The sequence below is a fragment of the Notolepis coatsorum genome (assembly GCF_963971535.1).
Source record: "Notolepis coatsorum genome assembly, chromosome: 8".
NCBI lineage: Eukaryota > Metazoa > Chordata > Actinopteri > Aulopiformes > Paralepididae > Notolepis > Notolepis coatsorum.
In genome coordinates this window covers 16229502-16254580 of record NC_140172.1, presented here as the reverse complement: position 1 = coordinate 16254580, position 25079 = coordinate 16229502, and the positions used below count along the sequence as shown (strand labels likewise).

At 42.9% G+C, this 25079-nt stretch overlaps 1 protein-coding gene across 1 annotated transcript in view; it reads left to right on the top strand.

Annotated features, from left to right (window-relative positions):
* Positions 1–25079, top strand: part of ankfy1 (ankyrin repeat and FYVE domain containing 1) — a 106314-nt gene that overhangs the window by 51532 nt on the left and 29703 nt on the right. The window contains exons 9-17 of the mRNA XM_084319689.1: positions 2638–2706; positions 3823–4028; positions 6352–6449; positions 9056–9257; positions 10095–10193; positions 12386–12539; positions 13074–13242; positions 13913–14031; positions 17801–17957. Coding sequence (XP_084175815.1) covers positions 2638–2706; positions 3823–4028; positions 6352–6449; positions 9056–9257; positions 10095–10193; positions 12386–12539; positions 13074–13242; positions 13913–14031; positions 17801–17957 — 1273 coding nt within the window. The remainder of the gene's footprint in view (positions 1–2637; positions 2707–3822; positions 4029–6351; positions 6450–9055; positions 9258–10094; positions 10194–12385; positions 12540–13073; positions 13243–13912; positions 14032–17800; positions 17958–25079) is intronic.

The following is a 25079-nucleotide window of genomic DNA, read 5'->3' as shown; positions in this document are numbered from 1 at the left end:
GAGGCTCTACAGGTGTTTAATGAGAGGCTCTACAGGTGTTTAATGAGAGGCTCTACAGGTGTTTAATGAGAGGCTCTACAGGTGTTTAATGAGAGGCTCTACAGGTGTTTAATGAGAGGCTCTACACCCAGGTGTTTAATGAGAGGCTCTACAGGTGTTTAATGAGAGGCTCTACAGGTGTTTAATGAGAGGCTCTACAGGTGTTTAATGAGAGGCTCTACAGGTGTTTAATGAGAGGCTCTACAGGTGTTTAATGAGAGGCTCTACAGGTGTTTAATGAGAGGCTCTACAGGTGTTTAATGAGAGGCTCTACAGGTGTTTAATGAGAGGCTCTACAGGTGTTTAATGAGAGGCTCTACAGGTGTTTAATGAGAGGCTCTACAGGTGTTTAATGAGAGGCTCTACAGGTGTTTAATGAGAGGCTCTACACCCAGGTGTTTAATGAGAGGCTCTACAGGTGTTTAATGAGAGGCTCTACAGGTGTTTAATGAGAGGCTCTACAGGTGTTTAATGAGAGGCTCTACAGGTGTTTAATGAGAGGCTCTACAGGTGTTTAATGAGAGGCTCTACAGGTGTTTAATGAGAGGCTCTACAGGTGTTTAATGAGAGGCTCTACACCCAGGTGTTTAATGAGAGGCTCTACAGGTGTTTAATGAGAGGCTCTACACCCAGGTGTTTAATGAGAGGCAGCTAATTTAGAAATAAAACAAATAAAACATAAGTATATCTCACATTAACTGTTTACCTTCTGGGTAGAACGCCATCGCTTTGTTCAATGGGGAGAACGCCAAACTTGCGAGTGCTAAACCTATATTAAATATTATAGCTATGGATCGAATGAACACGTCGATTGTCAGTGAGTTTCTTCCAGTCAACATGCACGAAACGGATAACTTTTTCATCCGTGCATTTCCGTTTTATACCGTGATGAATGAGTATATTTCCAGAGCGTTCTGTCTAACCTCAAGAAACTAAAGCAAACCGCGCTTCAATGTATTTCCTTAGAAATCGTGCCATTTGTCGCTTGATTTATGAATCGTTCTGAAAATAATGCTAGATTATCGGTATTATGTGTCCTCATGGACGATACAGAAGCGGGCTGAAAAATCGCTTTTCCGTGCCTTGGCCGCAGCCAACGGCAGAAACACACACACACACACACACTCCGCTCCGATGGTGGCGAAAGAAAACATCTGATCGACCGAAAATTGGTAACATAGAGTCCTTACCTGGTCTCTGATGTACTGCAAAAAGATTAATCCAATTCCTGATCGTCATTCTAAATATTGATCGCGTTTATTGATCCAACGTTATATGTCCAAAATGCATAATCCACGCTGCTCCGAGTGTCCCAAATCCATGTGTTATTATAACGTTAGTCATGCCTGAGAAGGACAACCTGGACCGGACTTGTTAGATCGATGCACAGCCCAAGCGGGAGGGATTTCAATGATGTGCAATACCGGCTGGAAGGCGTAGGCGGTGGTATTTGCCCTTTGCGAGCTCAGACCCATTCCCAATGATAACATCAGGCTGGATGGATGAAAAATGAATGGATATAGCGAATAAAAGAAATAACGATTAAAACCCGACTTTTCTCGTAATTGGCGCTCAACGCATGGCGAGTTAACCCGACTTTTCTCGTGATTGGCGCTCAACGCATGGCGAGTTAACCCGACTTTTCTCGTGATTGGCGCTGAATGAGTTAACGTCTTCTGTTCTTCAAAGTCGGTCCTCGAATATGATTTTTTAAATTGCATCAATTAGCAATTAGTGTTTCACTAATTGCAACACGCCGTTCCACACGTCTAAACTCTTCCAACACTATGTAATGGCAGCAGGAAATCTAAGGACGATGTTAAATTGAAGCGCTTAAAGTGTTTAATCAAACCCTTTCTTCTACAGTGTCCAGGTGAATCTGCACACAATAATAGATCATCCACACATGGAATGCAATGGGCAACATATTTCAGTAGGTAACATTAGTAACACATTTCTGTGTGAGAAGCACAGTCTGCAGGGTGAGATGTTGCTCTTAGCACAACCCCATTTTATTTAGGAATTGTTTTGGCGACCCCACACTTAATGTATTGCGTAATTTCAACGTGGAATTAAGGAATATCAAAATAAAATGTTGTTGAACTCGATCATGCATATTTAATAGAACATTTTATTACAGCACTATGTTATCAATAGACATTTATAAAAAAAGGCATATTTAGCCAAAATATGTTGCCGGAACATTATTTCTTTGGCCCCACTGTCACCTACACACTTTGGGTCGCAACTAGGGATGTTCGATATTGGCTTTTTTACCGATATTGTCCAACTCTTAATTTCCGATACCGATATCAACTGATTTTTGACAATAAATTAAATAAGAATTTGTTCTTACTTGCTTGCCTGGGTAAATAAAGGTTAAATAAATGTAAAAAAAATAAATAAATAAAAAAAACTAAAACCGATATTTTCCGATATTACATTTTAATGCCAATATCGGCCGATAATATCGGACATCCCTAGTCGCAGCCCGTAGTTTGAGAACCGCTGAACTAAGAGAGACCGGTCATTGCTCCCGGCTGTACAGTATATACAGTATAATATAATGGCAACTTGTCTCTCTTTCCTCCTCTTCAGAACTCCTCTGCATGAAGCCGTGTCCTCTGGGAACGAGCCCGTGTTCAACCAGCTCCTTCAGTGCAAACAGTGAGTTTTGTATTTTGGAGGAAAAAAACTCACATGACGACAAAAACCCCATCATCATTGAACTGTAATAATAGTGTTGTTGTATAACCAATGTAAAATACAGTCAAATGGTTTTACAGAGGTACAGAGATGAAGGGGTTTGATAACTGGCAGTATGTATGTATATATAAATGTATTTTTGTGCATACCGTATGTAGGTATATAGTTGTATATACTGTATGTATTAAAAATGGCTAAAGGAACTTTACAGGGTAACATACAGTTTGGCAAATATTAATAAGGTATTATTAAAAAAAATTATTGTTAAACTAAGTTCATTTTCAATATAAGTCTAGTAATGTATGAATTAGTAAATAAAATATAGTATGTTCTGATGAGTAAATAGGGGTGGGATTAAATAAGTGTATGCTTCTTCCCACTCCTTTTCAAATATGTAAATGACGATAAAAAATACATGTATTATTTGAAAGGCTTAAGGCTATATATGTACTTGATGTTTGTTTGTTATGTTGCATATTTGAAATAAACTTCAATCAAAATAAATAAATGGAACATTTGTAAGATGTAAATAAAAAATAGAAGAAATTATGTATATCATATGGTATTTATTTAGTATATATTATATATTACATATTTATAGGTATATTGTATATATACATTTATTTATTTATATATAAATGTATTGGATTGTATAGAGATACAGCGTTTATACATATAATTAACAATAGATCAAATTATAATTTGTGATGGTTAAAAAGGGGGTAGGAATAAAAAAATAAATAAAAATTTATACTTCTTCCTACTCCTTTTTCAAACCGGGTAAACTATGATTTGTTTATCTGTTTCTCTGTTTTTTATTATTATTATTATTATTATTATTATTATTATTATTATTATTATTATTATTATTATTATTATTATTATTATTATTATTATTATTATTATTTATTATTTATTATTATTATTATTATTATTATTATTATCTTTTGTATATGTCAAATGAACAGATATATTTTAGTTTTTATGCTTAAAAAATATAATCTATAAAATCGTTAATTTATTCAACCCGGTGTTCTTCTTCTTCTTCTTCTTCTTCTTCTGTCCTCTTGTCGTCAGGCTGGACCTGGAGCTCAAGAACCACGAGGGGAGCACGGCTCTGTGGCTGGCGCTGCAGTACATCACTGTGTCCTCGGAGTCCTCCGTCAACCCGTTCGAGGACGACGCGCCACCGGTGGAGAACGGCACCTCGTTCGACGAGAACAGCTTTGCCGCCCAGCTGATCCAGAGGGGCAGCAACCCAGACGCTCCGGACACCGCCACAGGTAACCCTGTCACTGCCACACCACAGCAGGTAACCCTGTCACTGCCACACCACCACAGGTAACCCTGTCACTGCCACACCACAGCAGGTAACCCTGTCACTGCCACACCACCACAGGTAACCCTGTCACTGCCACACCACCACAGGTAACCCTGTCACTGCCACACCACCACAGGTAACCCTGTCACTGCCACACCACTACAGGTAACCCTGTCACTGCCACACCACCACAGGTAACCCTGTCACTGCCACACCACAGACGGTTAACCTTTCACTACCACACTACAGAAGGTTAACCTTTCACTACCACACTACAGACGGTTAACCTTTCACTACCACACTACAGAAGGTTAACCTTTCACTACCACACTACAGACGGTTAACCCTTTCACTACCACACTACAGAAGGTTAACCTTTCACTACCACACTACAGACAGTTAACCTTTCACTACCACACTACAGAAGGTTAACCTTTCACTACCACACTACAGAAGGTTAACCTTTCACTACCACACTACAGAAGGTTAACCTTTCACTACCACACTACAGAAGGTTAACCTTTCACTACCACACTACAGAAGGTTAACCTTTCACTACCACACTACAGAAGGTTAACCTTTCACTACCACACTACAGAAGGTTAACCCTTTCACTACCACACTACAGAAGGTTAACCTTTCACTACCACACTACAGACGGTTAACCTTTCACTACCACACTACAGAAGGTTAACCCTTTCACTACCACACTACAGAAGGTTAACCTTTCACTACCACACTACAGAAGGTTAACCCTTTCACTACCACACTACAGAAGGTTAACCTTTCACTACCACACTACAGAAGGTTAACCTTTCACTACCACACTACAGACGGTTAACCTTTCACTACCACACTACAGACGGTTAACCTTTCACTACCACACTACAGACGGTTAACCTTTCACTACCACACTACAGAAGGTTAACCCTTTCACTACCACACTACAGAAGGTTAACCTTTCACTACCACACTACAGACGGTTAACCTTTCACAACCACACTACAGAAGGTTAACCTTTCACTACCACACTACAGACGGTTAACCTTTCACTACCACACTACAGACGGTTAACCTTTCACTACCACACTACAGAAGGTTAACCTTTCACTACCACACTACAGAAGGTTAACCTTTCACTACCACACTACAGAAGGTTAACCTTTCACAACCACACTACAGAAGGTTAACCTTTCACTACCACACTACAGAAGGTTAACCTTTCACTACCACACTACAGAAGGTTAACCTTTCACTACCACACTACAGAAGGTTAACCTTTCACTACCACACTACAGACGGTTAACCTTTCACTACCACACTACAGAAGGTTAACCTTTCACTACCACACTACAGAAGGTTAACCTTTCACTATCACACTACAGAAGGTTAACCTTTCACTACCACACTACAGAAGGTTAACCTTTCACTACCACACTACTGAAGGTTAACCTTTCACTACCACACTACAGAAGGTTAACCTTTCACTACCACACTACAGAAGGTTAACCTTTCACTACCACACTACAGAAGGTTAACCTTTCACTACCACACTACAGAAGGTTAACCTTTCACTACCACACTACAGAAGGTTAACCTTTCACTACCACACTACAGAAGGTTAACCTTTCACTATCACACTACAGAAGGTTAACCTTTCACTATCACACTACAGAAGGTTAACCTTTCACTACCACACTACAGAAGGTTAACCTTTCACTATCACACTACAGAAGGTTAACCTTTCACTACCACACTACAGAAGGTTAACCTTTCACTACCACACTACAGAAGGTTAACCTTTCACTATCACACTACAGAAGGTTAACCTTTCACTACCACACTACAGAAGGTTAACCTTTCACTACCACACTACAGAAGGTTAACCTTTCACTACCACACTACAGAAGGTTAACCTTTCACTGCCACACGACAAAGGGTTAACCCTGTCACTACCACTCTACCAAATGGTTAACCCTTTCACTGCGACAATACAGACGGTTAACCCTTTCACTACCACACTACCAAAGGGTTAACCCTTTCACGGCGACAATCCAGAAGGTTAACCTTTCACTACCACACGACAAAGGGTTAACCCTTTCACAACCACACTACATACGGTTAACCCTTTCACTGCCACACGACACAGGGTTAACCCTTTCACGGCGTCAATCCAGAAGGTTAACCCTTTCACTACCACACTACAGACGGTTTTGGTAGTGAAAGGGTAATTCATCTAAACTTCCATCCTCTCTCTTATCTCCCTCCATCCCCTCCTCCGCTAGGAAACTGTCTCCTGCAGAGAGCAGCGGGGGCAGGGAACGAGGCCGCCGCCCTCTTCTTGGCCACTCACGGGGCGATGGTCAACCACGTCAACAAAGTGGTGAGTACCAAAAGCCACACGCCACACGTGGAACGCCCTACCCAAAGCTGTAAATGAATGTGAATCCCTGCCCACATTCAAAACCGCTCTTAAAGAGCACCTACGGGAGGCTGCAATTCGAAACTGGCCACCGGAAATGCCCAAAACCCCCACCACCTCCTAATAGACAGTCTCCTCCCCACCGCATGTATATATTCCCTCCCCGCCGTATGTATATTTCCCTCCCACCCACCCACCCCCTCCTAATGTACAGTCCCCTCCCCATCATATGTATATACTCTGTCAGGATCTATGGGTAACTACTGTATATTTGAATACCGTTATGTCACAAATGTATCAGTACTAAATACCTATATGTCCCTATGCCATAAATGTCATGTATGTTGTGTATGTCATAAATGTCAGTATGAATTGAAAATTGGGGACCCTGATGGAAACAAGACAAACGTCTTTCTCAGGTCTGCATCCCCTTAACAATTGTATGTATTGAGCCGTACTGTATTGTACCCATTCTGCAATCTGTTAAATAAAGTTTTCATTCATTCATTCACTCTCGTCAAAACCTAAAACGTGCCGTCACATTGCTAAAATGGAACCATACAATTTATTAGGCCTATCCTCCTCTAAAATAAATTCTTGGAAGATGGTGTTTCCCACACGTAGTCATTTTTAAATCTAGTGCTTACCAGCGACGTGCTCATCAATCTGCAGGATGTAACTCATTCTGGGAGAAAGTACAGACCTACATGTATCATCCAACCAAACCATGACCGTGACATTTAATACGTTCTTGCCAAAATCAGTGCACTCGCACAACACAACACAAAGGTTCAGCTTCTTCTGCACGGCTGCCTGTTTGTCTACAACAGCTGCATGGTAGAACATTACAGCCCAACCAATGCTCCTTTGAAACTGTGGCCATCAAAATGCCATCTTAAAAGTAGGGATGCTCCGATATTGATATCTGATATCAGCCCCGATATGACTAAAATATCTAGATCGGGTATCGGTGACAATTCTTGATTTTCTTTATGCTTTATTTAATAAATTGTATTACAAAATATATATATATATATGTACAGATGACAAAGTAGTGTTTTAAGTCAAGCCTGACAAAAGAATGATCCCAGTCTCTGCCACACAGTGAGGCATACAGTTTATTAATTGAACAATGGGTATCGGGACTGAAAAAGTCTGATCGGTGCATCCCTTTGCTGTCCCGTCATGTATTTCGTTGACAAAACAACCTAGTAGGGCTGGACGGTATGGTCTAAAATGTATATCACGGTATAATTTGAAGTATAGACGGTAACGGTATATATCACGGTATATTAACTTATCTTAAAGTGTCTATATAAATGCTTCTGAAGGGGTAAAACACTGGTATGGCAGCTGGTATTCTGTTACAGCTGCTGAGCTATACTATAGCTAATGTCCATCAATATCTTCCTTTTGAATTAAATGGGTTCAAGAATCGAACCAGGGCGAGACCCCTCTCCACGCGCGGGTTTCGTGCGAGAACAGCTTGTGTGGCCGTCCACACCGAGTGTGAAGATTTCCAGTTCCAGTGTTCTATCGTCCATTTCTATAACCAGTTATTATCTAATTAATTAGAATGTTAGAATTAATTTTAGAATGATGAAATCAGCGTGACTGACTGTACTCCTGAAAAAGTATAGTAATATGGTTTATTTGTATTGGGAAAGATACAGACACGTTAGCTGGTTGAACAACATCTATTTTTGTGTGGTAATAATGCAGATATTGAGTTAGGGCTGGGCGATATGGCCAAAAACGTTATCGCGATAAAATTATTTTCATATAACTCGATATCGATAATTATCGTCGATATAATGTCTGTCAAGTTTAATTAACTTATTATGTCCGGCGCCGATGGACGGGCTATTAATAGACTTGTTTTGCTGCTGCGAATGTCTCGAGAGTTGAGTTGATGTCGTCATCAGTCCGCGCACGTTAGCAGTTAGCCAAAGCAAGCGGAGTATCTCATGACAATGTACTAAAAATGACCCTAAAATACTCTGTTCCGCCCAATTCATTGCAACAACGTCCACCGTATACCCCACACTACTATAACAGTTACCCTCAGAATTCAAAACACACCAACTCGGCAGGTAACCTGTAAAATAGCGCCGTGCAAGCTAATTAGCCCTAGCCAGCCTTGTTTACTGAGTCCTACCTCCGCGCCTCCTTCCGGGTCTCCTTCCGCTATCGGCCATCTCCTTCACTGATTGGTTGTTAGTGCGTGTGCTCATATCCAAGCTTGGAAAATCGATATATCGAAACTTTGCGACCACGTTTCATGTTTATTTCGAGGAAATCATTTATCGCGATAGTTATCGTTTTATCGCCCAGCCCTATATTGAGTGTATTTCTGTAAAAATGCGCGTGGCGCACGCCTCTGAATCCAACCAAAGCGATTCAATTCGCTTCCCGCCCGCGAGTCGCCCGCCCGCGGCCGGTGTGAACAGCAACGCCTGTTAACATGGGAGTGAAAGTGAAGCGCTGTTCGCCCTCACGCCTTGCGCCCGCGCCTGGTGGGTTTCATGCGTTATAGTGTTCCCTGCTCCTGTTCCCCTCCTCCCCAGGGCGAGACCCCTCTCCACACGGCGTGCCGCTGCGGCCTGGCGGGCCTGACGGCGGAGCTGCTCCAGCAGGGTGGCAACCCCAACCTGCAGACCCAGAAGGCCCCGCCCGACGAGGCCCAGGGGGTGGCGCAGCAGAGCCCCCTCCACATGGCCATCGCCCACAACCACCCCGACGTGGTCTCCGTCATCCTGGAGCAGAAAGGTCAGCAGTGGGGTCTTTTTTGTTTAACCTTTAGTTACCCAGGGTAGGTTCTCTGAGCACGGATGCTCTTTTTCAGGAACGCCCTGCTTCACGTTCACACAGTTCCATTCACACCTGGGAGCTGCCCAGTACAACCACAGTCTGCCACCGTTGACCACTAGGAGCTGCCCAGTACAACCACAGTCTGACACTGTTGACCACTAGGAGCTGCCCAGTACAACCACAGTCTGACACTGTTGACCACTAGGAGCTGCCCAGTACAACCACAGTCTGACACTGTTGACCACTAGGAGCTGCCCAGTACAACCACAGTCTGACACTGTTGACCACTAGGAGCTGCCCAGTACAACCACAGTCTGACACTGTTGACCACTAGGAGCTGCCCAGTACAACCACAGTCTGACACTGTTGACCACTAGGAGCTGCCCAGTACAACCACAGTCTGACACTGTTGACCACTAGGAGCTGCCCAGTACAACCACAGTCTGCCACCGTTGGTATACCATCAGTATATCATCCAAAATCTGAAATATACTGTGACATTTTAGGCCATACCCACCCACCTCTAATGTGAGGTATAAATTGTAAAGTGCTTTGGATTAAAAACGTAAAACTTGCCATAATGAATGCAGTCCATCATGTACCATTTTTAATATATTGAGATCCTGGCGGTGCCTGGGCTGTATGCACTGATCTCTGCTCTGCCTGGGCTGTATGCACTGATCTCTGCTCTCCTGGGCTGTATGCACTGATCTCTTCTCTCCTGGGCTGTATGCACTGATCTCTGCTCTCCTGGGCTGTATGCACTGATCTCTGCTCTCCTGGTCCCTGGTGCAGCCAACGCCCTTCATGCCACCAACAACCTTCAGATCATCCCAGATTTCGGCCTCAAGGACTCCATGGACCAGACGGTGCTGGGCTTGGCCCTGTGGACAGGTATGTTCAAGCAACGTCGTTTACACAGTGAATGAATGAATGAATGAAAACTTTATTTAACAGATTGCAGAATGGGTACAATACAGTACGGCTCAATACATACAATTGTTAAGGAGATGCAGACCAGAGAAAGACTTTCGTCTTGTTTACATCAGGGTCCCCCACTTTCAATTCATAGTGACATTTATGACATAGGGACATACAGGTATATAGTACTGTTACATTTGTGGGGGATAATTGTATTGCAATTATCTCAGGATTTATTAACATTTTATTATATTTTATCATGTCTATTCTACTTATTTTATTTACTATTATTTACTATTGTACAATCGTAGCGGGGCATGGCCAACCGCATTTCACTGTATGCCGTGGTATGTATGTTATAAAGAAGAAAAGTGTGTCAAAGTTATGGATTTTACTATACCGTCACCCTATCCGTGATATACAGTATATACGTGTTGTAAAAAACATATACACAAACTGTATATTTTTAAGATAAAAAGATTCCTTGCAGCAGTATTTAAAAAAGTTTAATGAAATAGGAGCATGACAATTGTATTACAAGATAAAGATGTAAAAAAGAAAAGATGTCGTATCACAATGTAATAATTTGCACTGGAAAACTATACCATCACATACCGTTATAGTTATACCGTCAAAACTAAGGAACATATTGTGACATGGTATTTTGGTCATATGGCTCGGCCCTAACTGTACTTGAATGAATGAATGAATGACCTTTATTTATATAGCACCCTTCACAGCACGAATGCACAGGGTGCTTTACACTACAGCATGACATATACAAATAAAATTAAAAATACTATTTTTTTTTTTAAATAAAATCATCAGTCAATAACTAAAAACTATAGCAACAGTGAGGACAAAGGACGCCTATATATGACCAAACGCCTGTCTGAACATAACCTGTGAGGCCCCTGACCAGGCATGCACACCAGGGCTCTACGCTAACCTTTTTCACTAGGGGCACAGGTGCTCCTAAATGAAAAAAGTTAGGAGCACACAAAGAAATGTAGGAGCACCCAAAAATATTTAGGAGCACAGTGAAAATATTTCAAGTAAAAGTTTTTTTTTTCTTTTTTCAAAAATAAATGTATATTTGTACCGTGTGTGCATGTGTGTAAATTAGCTCTTGCTACAACCCTGCATGTTTACATTTTGTATTTTGTACTAGATGTTCATTAACATGTGCTGTCCCTATCAAATAAACTATCAAATCAAACTACTGCTACAAAAGTAACAGTCACTTAACTTTTGCCCCTTTTATGCATACAATGCCTATGTTTTGGCTAGTGTTGCTCTTCTAGAGAAATAATCCTTTCAGGGTTGCCTATTGAAATACTGTACACCTCCAGTACAGAAACATTGTTTATGAGTTTGCGTGTCAGGTAGACCATTGATTGACAGTCGAGTCTGCCAATTACGTCACACCGCTTGCACTCCGGCCGTCCGGCGCTGCAGCTGGACCCTATTGCCCACCTCTGCTGTTCATAACGCTAGCCAAGTTAGCTGTACACACATACACAGTGGGCCAGTGACTTTGGTGTAGGGGTGTAACAATGCATCGATCCTAAGGGGGAAATTCAACTGCATCGATTTGAAAATGTTAGAGTCGATTATCGCAATTTGAATGTGTACAGTGTTATGTTGTTATCATGTCCGTTACAGTCAACACAACGGCATACGCTACTGCATCAACGTTATGATTAACAAAGCAAGGCATTCGTTTTGTTGCATTAACGTTATATTACTATTGTTATCGCTAAATCTAGGTGTTCTAAAATATATTGCTATTGGTAAGACTAGAAGTTACATGTCTCGGGAAACTCTCGCATATCGCAATGGTGGCGTTTCAGGAAGTAAACAAGCCAAATGAGAGCTTCCGATTGGTCATTTGCTTTCTTTCTCATGAAACCAGTCACGTCACTCTACTGTCATTGGACCGTTGGCTTGAGTGCAATGTGGGACTTGTAGTTTTTTAACGATTCTTGCGTCGGAGAAAAAAAAGACGAGAGAGGCTGTAATCTGTACTCGCACACCGTGCGCGTAATTGATTTTTACGGTTTGCACACACATATTTTTAGGGGCATATGCGAGCAATTTGGTCGCACTGTAGAGCCCTGCACACTATAGCTGCTCCTCTAACTGTGACCTCTGACCCCTGCCAGGCATGCACACCATAGCGGCCCAGCTGCTGGGCTCCGGAGCCTCCATCAACGACGCCATGTCGAACGGACAGACCCTGCTGCACATGGCCATCCACCGCCAGGACAGCAGGAGCGCTCTGTTCCTCCTGGAGCACCAGGCCGACATCAACATGAGGTAACTAACCTGTTAACCTTCTGTAGGTGGTAGTGAGAGGGTTAACCTTCTGTAGGTGGTAGTGAGAGGGTTAACCTTCTGTAGGTGGTAGTGAAAGGGTTAACCTTCTGTAGTGTGGTAGTGAAAGGGTTAACCTTCTGTAGGGTGGTAGTGAGAGGGTTAACCTTCTGTAGGGTGGTAGTGAGAGGGTTAACCTTCTGTAGTGTGGTAGTGAACGGTTAACCTTCTGTAGTGTGGTAGTGAAAGGGTTAACCTTCTGTAGTGTGGTAGTGAAAGGTTAACTGTCTGTAGTGTGGTAGTGAAAGGTTAACCTTCTGTAGTGTGTAGTGAAAGGTTAACCTTCTGTAGTGTGGTAGTGAAAGGTTAACCTTCTGTAGTGTGGTAGTGAAAGGTTAACCTTCTGTAGTGTGGTAGTGACAGGTTAACCTTCTGTAGTGTGGCAGTGAAAGGGTTAACCCTCTGTTTATGTCGCAGTGAAAGGGTTAAACATACCTAGTGATGTGTTTTCTTCTTCTCTCTCTCTCCGTCCTCCAGGACCCAGGAGGGCCAGACGGCGCTGCAGCTAGCCATCAGCAACCAGCTCCCCCTAGTGGTGGATGCCATCTGCACGCGGGGGGCCGACATGTCCGTGGCGGATGAGAAGGGGGACCCTCCGCTCTGGCTGGCCCTGGAGCAGGGCCTGGAGGACATCGCCTCCACACTGGTGAGACGGCACTCTGGAACGGGGACCGTGGGGTATAAACACTGTCGGGGATACGGAACACAAAGGGTGTGGGTTTTGACTGTACCGCCATCCACGGTGTGAGGGGCTCATACTTGAAATATTAAAGGAACACGCCAACCTTTTTTGGGAAATTAGCTCATTTGCCATCTACCCTGGAGTTAGACGAGCAGATGCATACCTTTTTGTTCTCTGTGCATGCATTAGGCTTAGGGAACAGCCGCACCGTTTGATTGATTGATTGATTACTTTATTAACAGATTGCAGAATGGGTACAATGCAGTACGGCTCAATACACACAACTGCTGCTAAGAGGACGAAGACCAGAAAAATACTTTAGTCTTGTTTACATCAGGGTCCTCCTCCTATTTTCAAGTCATCAAGTTAGCCTAGCTTAGCGTCATTCACTGGAAGTAGGTGTGCCAGTGTAGCCTAGTTCCCAACAGTCACGAAATAACACTCCAAATACAACTCCAAAACGTTCCTGTTTACATGTTGTGACCTGTGTATACGTGGAGAAATAAAAATAAATAATTTGACTTTTCATCTCATTAAAAAAAAATTGTTGGCGTGTTCCTTTTAAATAGTTGCTGTGAACTGCAGATGTTGTTGTGTTGGTTGTTGACCGCGGGGTCCCGTCCTGTGCTCCTAGGTGCGGCACGGCTGCGACGCCACGTGTTGGGGCCCCGGGCCCTCGGGCTGCCAGCAGACCCTCCTCCACAGAGCCGTGGGCGACAACAACCAGGTCACCGCCTGCTTCCTCGTCCGCAGGTCTGACTCCTCCTCCTCCTCTTCCTCGCTAGCCGTGGATTTGATTTGATTTGATGTTTTTTATTTTCGTGTCTTACATACAGGTGTATGCCCAGCCCAGCCCTTACAAGCAGTGTTGTGCTAGTTACTGAAAAATAGTAACTCAGTTACTTTACTAGTTGTGAAAAGTAACTATTTAGTTACTTTAAAAAAGAAATTGCTCCCATGCCCTCACAGATACTCAAAATCGGTTGATCAACTTGACAGTTTCCATTCACATCACTGAACTCTGCTAAGCAATGTGGTCTAGATACAAACACAAATCTGACACAAACACAAATGTTGTCCCGGGCTCCCGGCGTAATAAGAAACGCGCCGTGCCTAATTGTATCGCCGCTTAGGTTGAAGGAACAGCCTTGATGTCGCCGGAGCGTTTCATTATAACCGTCTTGCAACGTTGTTTAAGATATCAATCGTGCATTGCAACGTTAGAATAGTTAGGATATCAATTGTGCATGAAAGGACTATATTTATATTGTTTGATTAGTATTGATGAGATTCCCTGGCAGATTCGTACAGTCAAAATCCGTTGATCAACTTGAGTTTCCATTCACTGCACTCTGCGGTGGTCGAGATGTAACGTTAGTCCAGCCCCTCAAACATTTTCTTTATCTCATTTCCATTTAGTATATTCTCTCTCCAAGTAGTTGGAAAAGGTGTCTCGTCCCATTTGCTGTGTGCCGCCTGGTATCATGCTAACTACTGTAGATCCCTGAAAGCGGGTGGCGAGTGGCTTCGGATGAGTCCTGGTCGTTAACGTTAGACTCCGCTACTAGCTTCGTTGAAGCATGGGCAGTAGATATGATCTTTGAGCCTAAACACAAATTACATTTAACTAAAACGTTCTTTTCTTTGTGCTCGACAAAAGAGAAATAGTGAGAATATCCATATGAGTAGTGGTCCGTGGGCGCCACCATGACGGTCAAGACTAGAGTAAACAAAACCCGCCCACAGCACAGCGTGTCCCCGCAGGTGAGGTGACACACAGACAGGAGTCCGGAGGACTGCGCTGGATCACTACCGCTCGCTAACAATCTACATACAAATAACGCAGTAACGAACCATTCAGTAACGGTAACGGCGTTACTGAATTTCAAAAGTAATGCGTTAGAGCAGTGGTTCTCAAACTTTTTACACCAAGTACCACCTGAGAACGTAGCTGGCTCTCCAAGTACCACCATATGGCCGACGTTAAAATACAGTCTATTCAGCTATGCACAGTTCACGCAGGAGGCAAATGTATTCCTAATACCATTATTTATTGTTAACTTTTGTCAGACACAGCCACAATGTACAAAGGGGTAGCACTAAAACTAGCAAACGCTTCCACACAACTAGTACAATGCAAGGGGCATTGAGAACATGATAACTAACATTCTCACATAGCAAGTGAGAAAATTAAGAACAACTGTATTTCAGCAAATGTACTTAATTCTCTCTCTCTCTCTCTCTCTCTCCTCTCTCTCTCTCTCTCTCTCTCTCTCTCTCTCTCACACACAGCAAGAAATTGTCTTTCATTTTCTCTCTCACACTCACACACACACACACACACACCCACCATGTTTGCGATCTGATTGGCCACTGACGTTTCTGGTCATGTGACGTGCGCCCAATCGCGTGACGTGCCCATTTCCGCCTCGAACAGCAGCAAACTACCTAACGCCTACGATCCACACTCTAACCTTAACCAACTTCGAAAGAGTGCCTAAGCTTAACCGGCGAAAGAACTTGCCGTCACACGATAGGCGCGACCAGAAACGTCGGTGGCCAATCGGAGCGCAAAACGCGAACTCGGAAGCACACATGGGTTGGGATAAGAATTTAGGCGGCCCGGACTGGGGAAATAATTCAGGCTGGGAAATATAGTGTGAAATATAGCCCCAGTCAGGCCACTTTCTAAGTGGGGTCCCCCACCAGGAATTATTTTGTTACAAAGACTTAATTTCCTGCATTCTGGAATCTCTATTTTTACCCTTTAAATTCCAGTGTTTGTGATGGGCATCACAAATTATTAAAAATAAATAAATAAATAAAAAACACATTCAATACATTTTCGAATTGTAACCCTTTAAATGCCAGTTTGTGTGATGGCATCACAAATTATTGTAAAAAAAAAAAAAACACAAAAAGTAAAATATTTTCAATATCAAATGCAAAGTACATTTTTCTGGGGGGGATTATTACAGGCTAGGCATGTGTCAATGATTCGCAACAACACAGATTTTGATGGATTTTTTTTATTTAACAACTCATTTCAGAAAAGTGGGAGTATTTCATTTTTTATCTGACATTACAAAAAATCTAAAAATAAAAATGGTTATGATCAGGGCTGAAGTTGAATAAAAGATGTATGACTGTTTAGACTGCATTACTCTCTGTCACAGTGATCTCCTGGTTGTTCCCCACTTAGGTTATCTAACTATCGCGCCACCACAACTAGAAACACTGGCCTGGCCTGCTTCTAAGTTCAGTGGCCTGACTGCAAAAAAAATAATAATAATAATAATATTTTTTGTTTTGTATTAAAAAAAAAGAAAGAAAAAAAAGTCAAGTACCACCAAGTACCACTAGTGGTACGCGTACCACAGTTTGAGAACCACTGCGTTAGAGTACTAGTTACCGCCATATCGACGTGCCCTAATGTCAACTAGGTTTTTAAAGAGCATTTGTACCTTAGGTAAACCCACTCAATTGTATTCTATGCTTTAATTTTATTTTTACTTTCTCTTTTTCCCCCCTCCTTTATCCGTTTTTCTCCCATCCCAATGTTAGTCGTTATGCCAATTACCAATCCCCTACCTGGTCGTTGCGCACTCTACCCCCTACCGTCGGTCTGGGAGGGCGGAGACTATCACATGCTTCCTCCGACACATGTGTACCCAGCCCACCACTTCTTTTCACCTGGCAGCGCGGACTCTCACTGGGGGAGTGTAACGCGTGGAAGGTCACACTACCTCTCCCAGGTCCTTCCCTTGCTGTGCAGGCGCCCCGACCGAACTGTAGGAGTCGCTGTTTTACAACAACCAGGACCCACCCTCGCCGGCTTCCCACCCGCTAACACTGCCAATTGTGTTAGTATGGACGGTCGGCCAACCCGGAAGCACCACAGCTGGATTCGATCCCACTGTCTCTGTGGTGGTAGACAGACGCTTAGTCTGCTGCGCTACCCGGCCGCCCCTGTATTCTATCCTTTTATCCACCAATGATAGACGTGACCATAATACCAGACATGCTTCAAGTAGTCGCTTTACCCTACCTCCAACGCTCTAAAGAAAACTGCAATGTATAGAGCCATAACATATTGGAATAGGACCCCATTACATATCATACGGACGGAAAACAAGGACCGTTTCAAAAAGAAACTTAAAGGAGCCATAATCAGGAAGGAAATCAATATATGTCATGCGTGAGTGTAGCTGCATCCATGTTATCCAAACTTCTTCTGTGTACTTTGTTTTTGTTTTAAAGGTATGGTGAAATGGATTCACCTATGACCTTTTTTTTTTTCTATTGATTATGTATGTGATATATGACTGATTTACACTGAATGTTTCATATTTGTATGTGTATATCTGTGAGGACCCCAGGAAGAATAGTCAACACGTTGATGATGACTAATGGGGATCCTAATAAACATAAACCAGGTATGTCCAGGCAGCTGTCTAACCTCCTGTGTGTATATGTGTGTCCGTGTCCGTGTGTGTATATGTGTGTGTGTCCGTGTGTGTAGTGGTTGTGACGTGAACAGTCCCCGACGGCCCGGTCCCAGCGGGGAGGGTGAGGAGGAGGCGCGGGACGGACACACGCCCCTCCACCTGGCGGGCAGCTGGGGCCTGGAAGAGGTGGTGCAGTGCCTCCTGGAGTTCGGGGCCAACGTCAACACACAGGTCAGTGTCACTCTAACATCAGATCCTAGAGTGTATAGGGAGGTGTAGTCTGACGTCACTTTAGTTTCCTATAGGTGTAGTCTGACGTCACTTTAGTTTCCTATAGGGAGGTGTAGTCTGACGTCACTTTAGTTTCCTATAGGGAGGTGTAGTCTGACGTCACTTTAGTTTCCTATAGGGAGGTGTAGTCTGACGTCACTTTAGTTTCCTATAGGGAGGTGTAGTCTGACGTCACTTTAGTTTCCTATAGGGAGGTGTAGTCTGACGTCACTTTAGTTTCCTATAGGGAGGTGTAGTCTGACGTCACTTTAGTTTCCTATAGGGAGGTGTAGTCTGACGTCACTTTAGTTTCCTATAGGGAGGTGTAGTCTGACGTCACTTTAGTTTCCTATAGGGAGGTGTAGTCTGACATCACTTTAGTTTCCTATAGGGAGGTGTAGTCTGACGTCACTTTAGTTTCCTATAGGGAGGTGTAGTCTGACGTCACTTTAGTTTCCTATAGGGAGGTGTAGTCTGACGTCACTTTAGTTTCCTATAGGGAGGTGTAGTCTGACGTCACTTTAGTTTCCTATAGGGAGGTGTAGTCTGACGTCACTTTAGTTTCCTATAGGGAGGTGTAGTCTGACATCACTTTAGTTTCCTATAGGGAGGTGTAGTCTGACGTCACTTTAGTTTCCTATAGGGAGGTGTAGTCTGACGTCACTTTAGTTTCCTATAGGGAGGTGTAGTCTGACGTCACTTTAGTTTCCTATAGGGAGGTGTAGTCTGACGTCACTTTAGTTTCCTATAGGGAGGTGTAGTCTGACGTCACTTTAGTTTCCTATAGGGAGGTGTAGTCTGACGTCACTTTAGTTTCCTATAGGGAGGTGTAGTCTGACGTCACTTTAGTTTCCTATAGGAGGTGTAGTCTGACGTCACTTTAGTTTCCTATAGGGAGGTGTAGTCTGACGTCACTTTAGTTTCCTATAGGGAGGTGTAGTCTGACGTCACTTTAGTTTCCTATAGGGAGGTGTAGTCTGACGTCACTTTAGTTTCCTATAGGGAGGTGTAGTCTGACGCCACTTTAGTTTCCTATAGGGAGGTGTAGTCTGACGTCACTTTAGTTTCCTATAGGGAGGTGTAGTCTGACGTCATTTTAGTTTTCTATAGGGAGGTGTAGTCTGACATCACTTTAGTTTCCCATAGGGAGGTGTAGTCTGACATCACTTTAGTTTCCTATAGGGAGGTGTAGTCTGACATCACTTTAGTTTCCTATAGGGAGGTGTAGTCTGACGTCACTTTAGTTTCCTATAGGGAGGTGTAGTCTGACGTCACTTTAGTTTCCTATAGGGAGGTGTAGTCTGACGTCATTTTAGTTTTCTATAGGGAGGTGTAGTCTGACGTCACTTTAGTTTCCTATAGGGAGGTGTAGTCTGACGTCATTTTAGTTTTCTATAGGGAGGTGTAGTCTGACGTCACTTTAGTTTCCCATAGGGAGGTGTAGTCTGACGTCACTTTAGTTTCCTATAGGGAGGTGTAGTCTGACGTCACTTTAGTTTCCTATAGGGAGGTGTAGTCTGACGTCACTTTAGTTTCCTATAGCCTATAGGAAACTAAAGTGACGTCAGACTACACCTCCCTATAGGAAACTAAAGTGACGTCAGACTACACCTCCCTATAGGAAACTAAAGTGACGTCAGACTACACCTCCCTATAGGAAACTAAAGTGACGTCAGACTACACCTCCCTATAGGAAACTAAAGTGACGTCAGACTACACCTCCCTATAGGCTATAGGGAGGTGTAGTCTGACGTCACTTTAGTTTCCTATAGGAAGGTGTAGTCTGACGTCACTTTAGTTTCCTATAGGGAGGTGTAGTCTGACGTCACTTTAGTTTCCTATAGGGAGGTGTAGTCTGACGTCACTTTAGTTTCCTATAGGGAGGTGTAGTCTGACGTCACTTTAGTTTCCTATAGGGAGGTGTAGTCTGACGTCACTTTAGTTTCCTATAGGGAGGTGTAGTCTCAAGTTTCAAGTTTCTTTAATAGTTGTCATACAGAAGTACAGAATACTTTTATACAAAATGCTTCTTTCTGTTACGCTCCAGAGACTGTGCTAGACAAGATAAGTATGAAATAAAATAAAATAGTATAGCATGTAAAAATAGAAGTAAAAATAGAAGTCACGTACGTAGACATAGTGTTCAGTATATACATATGTACAATGTTCGATGCAGAATAGAAGTAACTGAGTTACCATACAATATACTATGCAATATACTAATATACAATACTATATAGTGCAAAGCAGAAATGGGATGAGGTACAATTTAGGTACAATTTACACTTACAGTAAGGTGTACTGAGGTATGGGTTGATGTCACTTTAGTTTCCTATAGGGAGGTGTAGTCTGACGTCACTTTAGTTTCCTATAGGTGTAGTCTGACATCACTGTAGTTTCCTATAGGTAGGTGTAGTCTGACGTCACTTTAGTTTCCTATAGGGAGGTGTAGTCTGACGTCACTTTAGTTTCCTATAGGGAGGTGTAGTCTGACGTCACTTTAGTTTCCTATAGGGAGGTGTAGTCTGACGTCACTTTAGTTTCCTATAGGGAGGTGTAGTCTGACGTCACTTTAGTTTCCTATAGGAGGTGTAGTCTGACGTCACTTTAGTTTCCTATAGGGAGGTGTAGTCTGATGTCACTTTAGTTTCCTATAGGGAGGTGTAGTCTGACGTCACTTTAGTTTCCTATAGGGAGGTGTAGTCTGACGTCACTTTAGTTTCCTATAGGGAGGTGTAGTCTGACGTCACTTTAGTTTCCTATAGGGAGGTGTAGTCTGACATCACTTTAGTTTCCTATAGGGAGGTGTAGTCTGATGTCACTTTAGTTTCCTATAGGGAGGTGTAGTCTGACGTCACTTTAGTTTCCTATAGGGAGGTGTAGTCTGACATCACTTTAGTTTCCTATAGGGAGGTGTAGTCTGACGTTACTTTAGTTTCCTATAGGGAGGTGTAGTCTGACGTCACTTTAGTTTCCTATAGGGAGGTGTAGTCTGATGTCACTTTAGTTTCCTATAGGGAGGTGTAGTCTGACGTCACTTTAGTTTCCTATAGGGAGGTGTAGTCTGATGTCACTTTAGTTTCCTATAGGGAGGTGTAGTCTGACGTCACTTTAGTTTCCTATAGGGAGGTGTAGTCTGACGTCACTTTAGTTTCCTATAGGGAGGTGTAGTCTGACGTTACTTTAGTTTCCTATAGGGAGGTGTAGTCTGACGTCACTTTAGTTTCCTATAGGGAGGTGTAGTCTGATGTCACTTTAGTTTCCTATAGGGAGGTGTAGTCTGACGTCACTTTAGTTTCCTATAGGGAGGTGTAGTCTGACGTCACTTTAGTTTCCTATAGGGAGGTGTAGTCTGACGTCACTGTAGTTTCCTATAGGGAGGTGTAGTCTGATATCACTTTAGTTTCCTATAGGGAGGTGTAGTCTGACGTCACTTTAGTTTCCTATAGGGAGGTGTAGTCTGACGTCACTTTAGTTTCCTATAGGGAGGTGTAGTCTGACGTCACTTTAGTTTCCTATAGGGAGGTGTCGTCTGACGTTACTTTAGTTTCCTATAGGGAGGTGTAGTCTGATGTCACTTTAGTTTCCTATAGGGAGGTGTAGTCTGACGTCACTTTAGTTTCCTATAGGGAGGTGTAGTCTGACGTCACTTTAGTTTCCTATAGGTGTAGTCTGACGTCACTTTAGTTTCCTATAGGGAGGTGTAGTCTGACGTCACTGTAGTTTCCTATAGGGAGGTGTAGTCTGATGTCACTTTAGTTTCCTATAGGGAGGTGTAGTCTGACGTCACTGTAGTTTCCTATAGGGAGGTGTAGTCTGATGTCACTTTAGTTTCCTATAGGGAGGTGTTGTCTGACGTCACTTTAGTTTCCTATAGGGAGGTGTAGTCTGAGGTCACTTTAGTTTCCTATAGGGAGGTGTAGTCTGACGTTACTTTAGTTTCCTATAGGGAGGTGTAGTCTGACGTCACTTTAGTTTCCTATAGGGAGGTGTAGTCTGACGTCACTTTAGTTTCCTATAGGGAGGTGTAGTCTGACGTCACTTTAGTTTCCTATAGGGAGGTGTAGTCTGACGTCACTTTAGTTTCCTATAGGGAGGTGTAGTCTGACGTCACTTTAGTTTCCTATAGGGAGGTGTAGTCTGACGTAGGGGTGGGACGATACATCGATCCAGATCGATACATCGATGTAATTATCAACGATCGAATCGGATCGATGCGATGTAATAAGATCGATTCATATCGATACTCTTATTTTGAAAATCCTGTGGCGAGTCTCATAACTGATTGTGTTAAATGGGCATATGATATCATCTCATATCGATCGCAGGCACCTGAATCTAATCTAATCGTATTGTATCGTGAGAGACTTTGTGATATCGGCAAATATCGTATCGTTGTCCAAAGAATCGATATCGTATCGTATCATGATGAAACTGGTGATTCCCACCCCTAGTCTGACGTCATTTTAGTTTTCTATAGGGAGGTGTAGTCTGACATCACTTTAGTTTCCTATAGGGAGGTGTAGTCTGACGTCACTTTAGTTTCCTATAGGGAGGTGTAGTCTGACGTCACTTTAGTTTCCTATAGGAGGTGTAGTCTGACGTCACTTTAGTTTCCTATAGGGAGGTGTAGTCTGACGTCACTTTAGTTTCCTATAGGGAGGTGTAGTCTGACGTCACTTTAGTTTCCTATAGGGAGGTGTAGTCTGACGTCACTTTAGTTTCCCATAGGGAGGTGTAGTCTGACGTCACTTTAGTTTCCCATAGGGAGGTGTAGTCTGACGTCACTTTAGTTTCCTATAGGGAGGTGTAGTCTGACGTCACTTTAGTTTCCTATAGGGAGGTGTAGTCTGACGTCACTTTAGTTTCCTATAGGGAGGTGTAGTCTGACGTCACTTTAGTTTCCTATAGGGAGGTGTAGTCTGACGTCACTTTAGTTTCCTATAGGGAGGTGTAGTCTGACGTCACTTTAGTTTCCTATAGGGAGGTGTAGTCTGACGTCACTTTAGTTTCCTATAGGGAGGTGTAGTCTGACGTCACTTTAGTTTCCTATAGGAAGGTGTAGTCTGATGTCACTTTAGTTTCCTATAGGGAGGTGTAGTCTGACGTCACTTTAGTTTCCTATAGGGAGGTGTAGTCTGATGTCACTTTAGTTTCCCATAGGGAGGTGTAGTCTGACATCACTTTAGTTTCCTATAGGGAGGTGTAGTCTCAAGTTTCAAGTTTCTTTAATAGTTGTCATACAGAAGTACAGAATACTTTTATACAAAATGCTTCTTTCTGTTACACTCCAGAGACTGTGCTAGACAAGATAAGTATGAAATAAAATAAAATAGTATAGCATGTAAAAATAGAAGTAAAAATAGAAGTCACGTACGTAGACATAGTGTTCAGTATATACATATGTACAATGTTCGATGCAGAATAGAAGTAACTGAGTTACCATACAATATACTATGCAATATACTAATATACAATACTATATAGTGCAAAGCAGAAATGGGATGAGGTACAATTTACAGTAAGGTGTACTGAGGTATGGGTTGATGTCACTTTAGTTTCCTATAGGGAGGTGTAGTCTGACGTCACTTTAGTTTCCTATAGGGAGGTGTAGTCTGACGTCACTTTAGTTTCCTATAGGTGTAGTCTGACATCACTGTAGTTTCCTATAGGTAGGTGTAGTCTGACGTCACTTTAGTTTCCTATAGGGAGGTGTAGTCTGACGTCACTTTAGTTTCCTATAGGGAGGTGTAGTCTGACGTCACTTTAGTTTCCTATAGGGAGGTGTAGTCTGACTTCACTTTAGTTTCCTATAGGGAGGTGTAGTCTGACGTCACTTTAGTTTCCTATAGGAGGTGTAGTCTGACGTCACTTTAGTTTCCTATAGGGAGGTGTAGTCTGATGTCACTTTAGTTTCCTATAGGGAGGTGTAGTCTGACGTCACTTTAGTTTCCTATAGGGAGGTGTAGTCTGACGTCACTTTAGTTTCCTATAGGGAGGTGTAGTCTGACGTCACTTTAGTTTCCTATAGGGAGGTGTAGTCTGACGTTACTTTAGTTTCCTATAGGGAGGTGTAGTCTGACGTCACTTTAGTTTCCTATAGGGAGGTGTAGTCTGATGTGTTGTGGAAAGGTTGTTTAACACAGCAGGAGACGATATTTCCAATTGTAACAAATAGGTAATTTATTTAAGAAAAGAAGTTCTTTAACAGCAAGAGCTATGGGTCAAAGAGGATCACCACAGCTTGAACAAAAACACTCTACCCTGGATCCCTTTGCCTGTCCCTAAATCCCCTCTCAGTCCTGCCCCCCCATGACAGATATGATGACGTATCATATCATGTCAGATCTGACATGACGTACATTAAGATGATACGTAGATTTAACATCGGAGAGAGAACATGAAGAGAGATAAACAAGATATGATGTCCACACACGATATGATGTAGAGAGTGAGATGTGTGTGTGTGTGTGTGTGTGTGTGTGTATGTGTGTGTGTGTCTGTGTGTGCGTGCGTCTGCGTACAGACGTATGTGTATTGTATGTGTGTATTGTGTCACAGGGAATGTGTGTGTGTGTGTGTGTGTCGGTGTGTATGTCTGTGCGACTGTGTGTGTCTGTGTACGTGTGTGTCCGTGTGTCTGTGTGTGTGTGCTGTGCCTGTGTGAAAGAGAGAAAATAACAAGATATGAAAGCATACAATGTACGAGATTACCAGCACACAACATGCCGTACTGAAATGTCCATCTGTTCCAAATTGTTTTAAGAACGTCAGCCAGACCGTCTTTCAGCACTGCTAGTTGACCTATATTAAACTAGTCCACCTCATACACATTTTCCCCAACATTCCCCCATTTGGGGCTATCCCTAGTCCCACCCAAATCATATAACCAAGAAAATGTGAACGTCTAACTAAACGAGACGCTTTGACCCTTTTAACCTCCTTCCAGTTAAGAGTACCCTCCTCCCGTTCGGATGCACTCCTTCCCCTACTTAGATGCACCTCTCCCCGTAAGGTTTAGGCAGTCCGCTACGACGCAACAACCAGCTCCTTTCAGGACTGCCTTGTCCGACGTCGGCCCCT